This window comes from Anarrhichthys ocellatus, unplaced genomic scaffold (assembly GCF_004355925.1).
Source record: "Anarrhichthys ocellatus isolate YVR2014 unplaced genomic scaffold, GSC_Weel_1.0 scaffold1068, whole genome shotgun sequence".
In the NCBI taxonomy this organism is placed as follows: domain Eukaryota; kingdom Metazoa; phylum Chordata; class Actinopteri; order Perciformes; family Anarhichadidae; genus Anarrhichthys; species Anarrhichthys ocellatus.
This window is the reverse complement of record NW_022281042.1, coordinates 4,989-13,912: the sequence shown is the minus strand read 5'-3', so window position 1 is coordinate 13,912 and position 8,924 is coordinate 4,989. Positions and strand designations below refer to the sequence as shown.

Below are 8,924 nucleotides of genomic sequence, written 5' to 3'. Positions count from 1 at the left end.
AAAAAAAAAAAAAGCCCCCTTCAATTAATTTAAGGACACAAAAAGCATACGGAGGCGCGACTGCCCCACAAAGCGCTTCGACACAAACATCGTTCACTTGTTACATCGGCAACACTGTTAATATTGTTTAGTTTAACCAGCTGTTACATACCCAGGAAAAAGACTCCTTACTCCGGATTCGTGTTTGTAACAAAATAGTTGGAGACGCCCCCCTCCGTTGGCATTGGCGCACACTAGTACACGCGTCATTTTATTTTGAATATCACCCGCTAAAACCGAGGCAGCGCCAGAGAAACAACAGAAGAGTCTCCATGACTATCGTCTAAACTCAACATCTGTACTGGGGGAGCAGAGGACTGGGAACAGTGGCGGAAAGTAATCAAGTACATTTACTCAGCTGACGTGCTTCAGTACTTGTTCTTTATTTAGGTGTTATTCTTCTACTCCACTTCTACATTTTGTGGACAGCTGTAGTGAGTTGGCATAATCAGGATTGAATATACAAAAACAAGTTAAATAAAATATGATGCATTATAATTTTAACCTGTCAGTCAGGCTTCATTTTAATTAGACTCAGCTACATCATTACAATGCTGCTAACATGTCAATGATAATAATGTAATAATACAATGAGATCTATATAATATATGTATACACATATATTTTGAAAATGTATTGAAACGGGTCATTCTGTATTATAAGAACTTTTACTTTGATATTTTGATACTTAGTATTTTGGTTTTACTTCGTTACATTTACTTACTAAGTAAACATATAAACAAGATGTTATGACTGCTTTTATTTATAGGTAAAATATGAGTACTTCTTCCACCACTGTCTGTACATTAATTGCACTTGTCAAATATCATAAAGGTAACGTTCACTCCAACAATGCCTCAGTATTTGTCTTTGCCCTAATTCATTTTGCTCGTCAGCTTCTCCCCCACATAAACCTTTTATTTATATGAATTATAATATATATTAAAATATAATAAAATATCATTGTGCTGGCCCTTCCTTGCATTTTATATGTGCATACATTGCAGCAGATATGTTTAATAAATATTAAATATAGAATCATAAATATAAAATATAAATTGTTAAAATAAATGCAAATTGTTTGGTGTGTATTTGTGCATCTATAAAATAACTAAAGCCTTTTTTAAATACTGTTTTAATTTCATAACCACTTAGTTCAAGTTACCACACCACAAGATAATACTTATCTTAACACGCATTATTCAGAAGATTTTCTTTAATTTGTTGACATTAATTTCATCTCTTACTGCGGTTTAAAAGAAGCTTTGCTCGAGAGACCTTTGTAAGCAGTTTCGGCGGTGGGTGGTATTCCGTAGATGCAACTGTAATACAATTAAATGAAAATAGACTGGAACAATTATCACTGTTAAGAGTGGCTAATGCTCTACTTAAACCATTAATGAAAGTAATGGAAGAGATGCCTTTTCTCTTCACCTTAAGGTTGGGTTGTTCGGTAAACATCTGCTTTAATCACTTGCTATCAAACAATCACACTAAATGCACTTAAAGAAAAGTTAAGAGAAATTAAATAGATTCGTTAAGATGAGCAGTAAAAATCTTTTGAAAACGTTGCTTTTGCTATTCCGAAGGCAACACAATGGTGAAATCGGGAACGTTGCTTGTTTCTATGATTGTAGTTTTGATGAACCCTCTTCTGTAGACTACAGTTATGAAAACACACACATAATGAGACTGCTCCTTCTAGAAGGTTAGTAAATCCATTCATACACGATGGAGCAGCTCCATTCTGGTGGGAGGCTGACTTTGTGATCCTTGAACACTTTCCTGCAGATGCAAAAAAAAAATACTTTATGAAGAGAAACTTATTCACAGTTGATTTGTCAAAGAGCTGTCCACAATTTTACATTTCTGTCTAATTACAAATTCTCAATTTGAAGAATTGAGGCGTTCTTGATATTAGGTTGTGCATTCATGAACGTCCCCATCAGTTCAAAAACTACTAAGTTAAGTCTCATGCGGTTAAAATGTAAAGTTTCAAAAATTTCAAACTTATACTTGCTTCCAGATCTATGCAGTCAAAGGCTCAGCAGTAGCATCAATAAACAGAATTCTTGATTCGAGGTTTGTTTCCCTGGTTTCAACATCTTAATTTTAGGAGGAAGATTAGAGGTTTTGGATCTCGAATGAATCGCTCTTGTTCTGTGTGTAGGATTCAGGGCCTGTGACGCAGTGCCATACAGGGATAATGCAACATACAAAGAGCAATGGTTTCCCCCGAGGACATCGTACCACACCCAAGAACAAGCATTGTTGAGAGAGAAATGCCCACATGCTGCTGAATTCAGCTCCCAGCATGCTTCACGGTTGCAGTGTTTCAACGCACTGGGAGTACACATCGTTTTGTGGGTACTCCTTTTTTAACACCGTTGCTTACACTGCTCACTTTGGTGTGGTGGGAAACCCAACAGTCAAATTCACAGTACTTGTTAAGTACGCTGCAGTGTGGGAGTGTTCCCTGAGCCGCCACCTCTGCATTTCAAGAGGAAAGTGATGCTTTGGACCTTCAGCTGTCAGCCGAAATGACTGGTATTCATTATCTAGCCCTGAAATGAGGTGAATTTGGTTCAGGTTAGATTGAGAGTCGGATGTGTCGTAGCTTGAAATACATTTTTGTCTAGACAACACAGAGTTTGTCTGGATTATTAAATATAAATAAAACAACAACTGATCTTATTCCTGATTCATACTTCACCTATTGTAGTTCACCTATTGATTTTGTTTTAACTTCTTATCTCTCCATACTGTACGTTTTCTTTATTTTTTTTGTCTTTACGATACTCTTTTTATTCATACCCGTCTTTTATTCTCAATAAATGCCTGACAGTATACAAGACAGTCAAACTGTGATTTCAACAAATGCTTAATGGAAAACGAGTAACATTAAATTACCGATAAATCAGCTTAGTAAGCCAAAAAAACACAGCTTTATGAAAGTATACGTTGACATAGTTTGTATTTAATACAGTATAGCTTGATTGAAATAGTCATACGAATGATAAAGTAATAGGTTATAATAAAACAAATATAGAATGAATGTAGATAACTGTATATCCTGGGTAACCGAATACAATAGAAAAATTAAATAAATTGAAAGGAAAAATAATTCTAAAATCAGAGTGCATGATAATGGCAGCCTTAAAAATGCTTCACCACAAGCAAATTCAATATGAATTCTGTAGCAAAGAACACTTTTTCTTTTTCACCCAGCAACAGGTTTCTGGACCTTGATCTTGTATCCAGGTGGCAGGAAGGTATTGAAGCCCACGATGAGGTCGGGGTGAGCTTTGAAGAGCTGTGACACTCTGCTGATGACCCCAGGGGTGTCAATACTGGGGGGGGGGAATGAATGAATGAATTAAAATGTACCCTGACTGTCATCCTGCCAATCACTTCTGTAATTTGAGTGCAGCTGTTTCAAATGACTACAGCAATAACTCAATGACTCAACAAATGTAAGTTGGCTCGTCTGTCTAATCATGTCCACAGTGTAGGAATGAATAAGTCATTTATAAGTCAGTGAACGATTGTTGAATCTATATTCTGTCGTTTCCTTTTTACTCTATCAAACCTTATCAGCACCTGGTACAGGTATTAGAAAACACAAGCCATCAAAGAGAACCAATCTTGCAGTCCAACAAAGCTTGAATTCTTCAGAAAGGGCGTATCAGCGATGGTAGGACCGACTGAGGAGCCTCTACATGTACATTTTGGTACACTTATTCGGAAAAGGATGAACCTGCCTTTAGATTCTATTCTACTCTATTATGGATTCAGCTGTTCGATGACACGACTTTAAAGATGACTAAAAGTTAGGACTAAATCCTCAAACTCACACAAAGTCATGCACAGCTTCTAGTTATCGTGCTCTCTGAGCATTCACAAAATGACAAAACAATGCTTTTAGCTGCTGCAGAACAAAAGTCTCAACAACACTGTTCTTGTGGAACTGTTAGTGGAGGGGTACCTAGTGCTTTAATGGGAAGTTTGTTTGAAGTAAAACTATTGTTATCAACTATTATTAGTACTGAATTGTAGAAATTACTTACCATGACAATGTTGATCAAGGTAGGACTGAACGAGTTATTACTCATGAAATGTAGATTTTGAACACTGGGTTGACTGACTTTGGCTGTGCCTCGTAGTAACACAGTATTTTTCTGTAAAATGAAAATGTTTCCTCACCTTTGAGACTTGAACTCTTTCATTATGTCCAGAAAGTCATTGTAGACCTGAGGCTGGTTGCCAAACTGCAGTTTCACTTGATCCAAGTAAGACAGAGCGTCTTCTACCTTTGGGACAGAGAAGAGGAGAAGTCCATTTTAGAGTCAATTTCATCAACCTGCCAATCTGACGTTTACTTCTACGTTTACTTTGGCAGCAGTGACCTGATTCTGATATGAAACATGTATACAGTAAAAGAACCAAAACTTCATTTAACAAATCAACAGTGACCATTTACCCAACCATCACTTTTTTAATTTACCACAAAACCAACTAGGGTTAAGGGGGAAAATCTGTGATACAGATGAACCGTCTGTATATTTATTTTCACTGGCATGGACATTCCTTGACATCGGCAGGTTTTCCGTTGGACTGTAAGAATCTGTCAAAATAAAACGGGCTGACTGACCTTGAGCCTCTGGAACTGCTGGCCCTGTGCGGAGGCTTGTGGAGCAGCTGTGTGGCTGTGCCCTGACAGCACCGAGGGCCCATGTGACTGGACTGCCGGGCTGTGGTGGTGGGACCCGCCGTGGACGGCTGGGTTCGGGGTGTGCCCATGCCCGCCACTGTTTTGGGCCACGGTGGGAACCTGGGAAAGCAGAGACACCTATGACAATGACGGCAAGTAGTTAACTTTAGTATATCTGGTAAGAATCACCACAGAAAATATGTATGTACAGTTATTTATCTTCATAAAAAGTGAGGCATTCTGATGGCTTATAGAAAAAAAAAAAAACAGAGCTTCAGTTTCTGACAGGCAACACAAACGTTTAAAAGGACAGCCTAAGTTCTGAGCAACGGGTGACTTAAAACTGCTGTATTTGACCTAATTCTAAATCTAAAAGTCAGAGTATACCTGGTATCCCTGGGGGACGGAGTACTGGACGCCTGCTGTGGGCTGCATGTTGTCAGACACGGCCTCATACACAGCCGGGGCTGGAGCGGGGGCCAGGACGCGATGCTGGAATGCCTCCGGGTTGCCAACGAGGCGCCGCTGCTGGGACGCAAAAACCGTTTCCTGATCCTCCAGTCGCCGCTTCATTATGAACTCATTCTCGTAAGAGCTGAGAGACCTGCGAATAAACAAGCATATGGACCGTATTTCACACTGGCAGTCATCAGAATCCATTAAATCATCAGATGTCATTCAATACTTTGTTGAAGGGATGTGGCAGTCATTTTTTAAGCTGTGAATTTATGGATACACACTGTGCCATTTCTGTTGTTTGGCTTGGGAAGAAAATGAGTCCGTGGTCTCTAATAATAAAGCCAATGAAACACCCAATGCTGTTAGTGGCACAAAGACGCCTGAGGGTTCACAGAGGTGAACTACAAGGCGCATATTGATTCATTGACTTGTCAGTTTGTGTTATATTTTTGGAACTTTTTTGGGGGAACTAGGTCTCGCTGATTTAAGATTAAGTGTGTGTGGGTGTCTGATTACACTTTTCTTTGCAGAAGTCCTGAGACTCTCTGGTAACACCAATCCTAGAATAGTACACACAGGAGATGTGCTGAATAGCTCCATCCTGCTATGTACGTAACAACAGAGCAGCTACGTCACCAAAGGACGGCTGCAGAGATGGAGGAGCAACAGTATGCAAAACAAGGAGACTTTGTGTGTGCATGAGCAGGTTGGAGGGAGGTATTTAGGAAAAAGTAAGCAGTTAGGGAAACAACAATATACAGCTTTTGTGTATATAATCTCTTTATTTGGACATTTTAACTTTTATTTCATAAAAGAGGGGACAATCTCAGAAAGGCCTACTTAAAGATCATGGCATTATTACCGTTCATACATTTTATCCTCCTTGTTATAAATAATCGTTTCATTATTTAAAGGCTTTAGAACTACAGAACTTGCAAAAACAAAACTGTGAAAATGTCACAAACAGCTTTAGGTTTACAAATGATAAAGAATAACTATCTTGCATAACCTAAATGTAAAAATCTTTTATTTTATCTCTTTGCTCATTCAGTGCTAAAGCGATGACTAAATGCATCTGACTGTGAACTTGCACTGAAAGCATTTCATTGGCTGCGGAGACAGAGTTTTACAGACCGCCTACGTCACCGATGCAACAAACAGGTGCTGTAGGAGCGTCGGAGTCAGTCTCCCATTCACAACTTCCTCGAGACAGCAACAACTCCATAAGCATCTGAATGAATTGCGTTAAGAAAGACAAAGCTTTAAAAAAAAAAAACCGACGGGAGAAGAATTAATTACGTTGCATTACCCAAAATATCGAGCAGAAGTGACACAATGGCTGTCTCACTGAAGTGTACTTGAGACGCTTCCGACAGTGAAGCTGTTCACCAACAAAAAGTATCGCTCCGAAAGAAAGCGAGGCTGCATTATTTATAGAAACCTTCAACTCCACATGGTGTAGTGACGTTATAGTCACGTACAGACAAATATAGTTATGTCCGTTAGCTACATGCTAATAACAGTTAGTCGACCGCGGCGATTCACCATCCCCTTTATGGCCTGGCAACACAAGCACCGACCTCGAGTTACAGCGCGACGCTTTCCCCACGCCCGCCATTTAGAGCGTGGTGCAGGAGGTTACCGCAAAATTAAACTCCCATTTTAGACAGGTAAGCAGGAAAAAGTAGCCGACTTACTGTCCGCCTGGCTGCCTATGCAGCTTAAAAGTATACGAAAGCATTTTCTTTTATATTATCCACACCGATAACTCGTTTTGTCGACAGGGTCTGTGAGCTGCCAGTTAGCTGCTAGCTAGCTAATGTAAACAACATGAGTAGCGCCGACAGGGGCTAAGCACATGCAGCTAGCCGTTCGCGACATGGTTTGCTGAAACAGGCTAATCTGGAGCAAGTGTTAGCTATCGATTCATAAGAGAACTCCTATCGGGTCTAGTTACGAGTGAGTGACAAGCAAAGAGAAGCCGATTCTCTGTGTGGTGCACTTAAAACGTCTGCTAACGGTTGGTCTGTAGCTATAGCTGTGCTAGCTTGCTGAATGAATTCAGCTGAACTCACCCCTCTCCCAAATAGCAAGCTGAAGATCCCAAATGATGCTTTGATAATCCGTTATTTGTGGGTTAACCGCTGCACCTGAAGATGCCAAAGTGACGTATGTGCGAAAAGCAACTTATCAGTGGCGTGTGGATTTAAAATAAACAATTCAAGCTGTGAGGCTGCAAAGTGAAAATCTCTCCCCGAGAGAGGAAAACAATCTCCGTTCGGTTAGCTCTGGGAGGGAGGCGGGGTTTTCATATAAATATGGACCCGCCCCCAGGCGGGCGCTATTGGTCAGTTCGATCAGCGCAGCCACGGAAGGGCGGGGCAATGAACCCGGGTTGTGAGTTTGAACTGTCAATCAATAATTTTTCTCGCACCGCCACCATGCACGCCCATTTTGATTTGAAGCGCGACAATACCAGCGGTGTGAACAGTCCCGCCTGTATTATGTTTGGTGAGTATAACATTTAAGGTAACTGTAAGGCCCCCGTGCAATGTTAATGCGTCTTTAAATTTGACTTTGTGGGGTTTTTTTCTATTGAAAGAGTGACATACCTCTTTATCCTACACAAGTCTGCTTCACATCTAACATATTCCTGAGGGATATTTTGTATTTCTATAGTGATAATAATAATAATAATAATAATAGAGTTGGATTATACGTTAAAGTTAAAATGCACATCAAACTTTAAGGGAAAAATGCACTTTTTGACTTCCATACTGGGCAACTGCAGTATCTTGTGCCTTCTCTCACAGTATACACAAACAAACTCACACCCTCCATGTTTTAATAACATACTAATGGATAGATATGTATTTTAAAGTACTATTATGGTTATTATTTTCTTGACCTGATAAACTTATTTGGGAGGGCCTTTAATAAAAGGTCTTGAAACTAGATTTTGACCCATCGGCTCATTTCAGGACACAACATCATCACCTTGTGGCCCTTGATAATCCATCCCGGTGTGTATTACATACCTGTTTGTATATATAGATTCACTATATGCTTACTTTCAACACTCATCTAGTCAACCAAACCTATTGCTGTACCAATACGACATAATACAGTACCTCCTTGACTTACACTAACCATGTAGACCACATCAAATCACCAGGCCCTGTGATTGGCTCTATTTAGAGTTCATCAGATATATCAACATCTATCTACAACGAGCTACTTCCTGGGGTTTGGAAACACGTGACTTTGTAGGAGGGAGTCCGCTTTTGCACTCGTGTCCCGCCTCTTTGTGGACGCTTCAGCCAATCATCGCATCCGACCGTCGTTGCAAATCCCAAAAAGGTGGGACTTCCAAAATAAACCATCGCCCACGACAGGCGGAGCTGCAACAGCCAGCTCGGGATTCCTCATTCCAGCCCAGGCAGCGGACTCAGCAGCGCCCGTCGGCTGCAGCATACAAACACACACGTAGTACTCCACTATAGCCTGAGTTTTTACCACACAATTGCGTGCCTTTCTGCAAAAAAAAAACAAAAAAAAACACATGCACCAGCCGACCAGCATTTGACAAAAACAAATACAGCTGTTTTTTTTTAACGCACAATATAGGATTTATTTTTTCAACAGCTTAAAAAGTATCGGTTTTCAAGTTTTGTGCAAAAGCATGCAAGACAACGCACTGCGGGCTGTGGCGGCG

The 8,924-nt window shown here is 40.2% G+C and overlaps 1 protein-coding gene across 4 annotated transcripts in view; it reads right to left on the bottom strand.

Annotated features, from left to right (window-relative positions):
• Window positions 1-1,341: 1,341 nt before the first annotated feature.
• Window positions 1,342-8,924, bottom strand: part of LOC116377255 (paired amphipathic helix protein Sin3a-like) — an 8,978-nt gene continuing 1,395 nt past the window's right edge. For 2 of the 4 annotated variants that reach the window (XM_031838846.1, XM_031838844.1), the window contains exons 2-6: window positions 5,138-5,354; window positions 4,691-4,888; window positions 4,243-4,349; window positions 3,284-3,389; window positions 1,342-1,824 (exon numbers count right to left, since the gene is read on the bottom strand). In XM_031838846.1, the coding sequence (XP_031694706.1) occupies window positions 1,762-1,824; window positions 3,284-3,389; window positions 4,243-4,349; window positions 4,691-4,888; window positions 5,138-5,354 (691 nt within the window). In that variant the 3' untranslated portion in view covers window positions 1,342-1,761. Of the gene's footprint in view, window positions 1,825-3,283; window positions 3,390-4,242; window positions 4,350-4,690; window positions 4,889-5,137; window positions 5,355-7,284; window positions 8,688-8,924 lie in introns of those variants that run through there. The other 2 variants (XM_031838847.1, XM_031838845.1) reach the window with 2 other exon arrangements.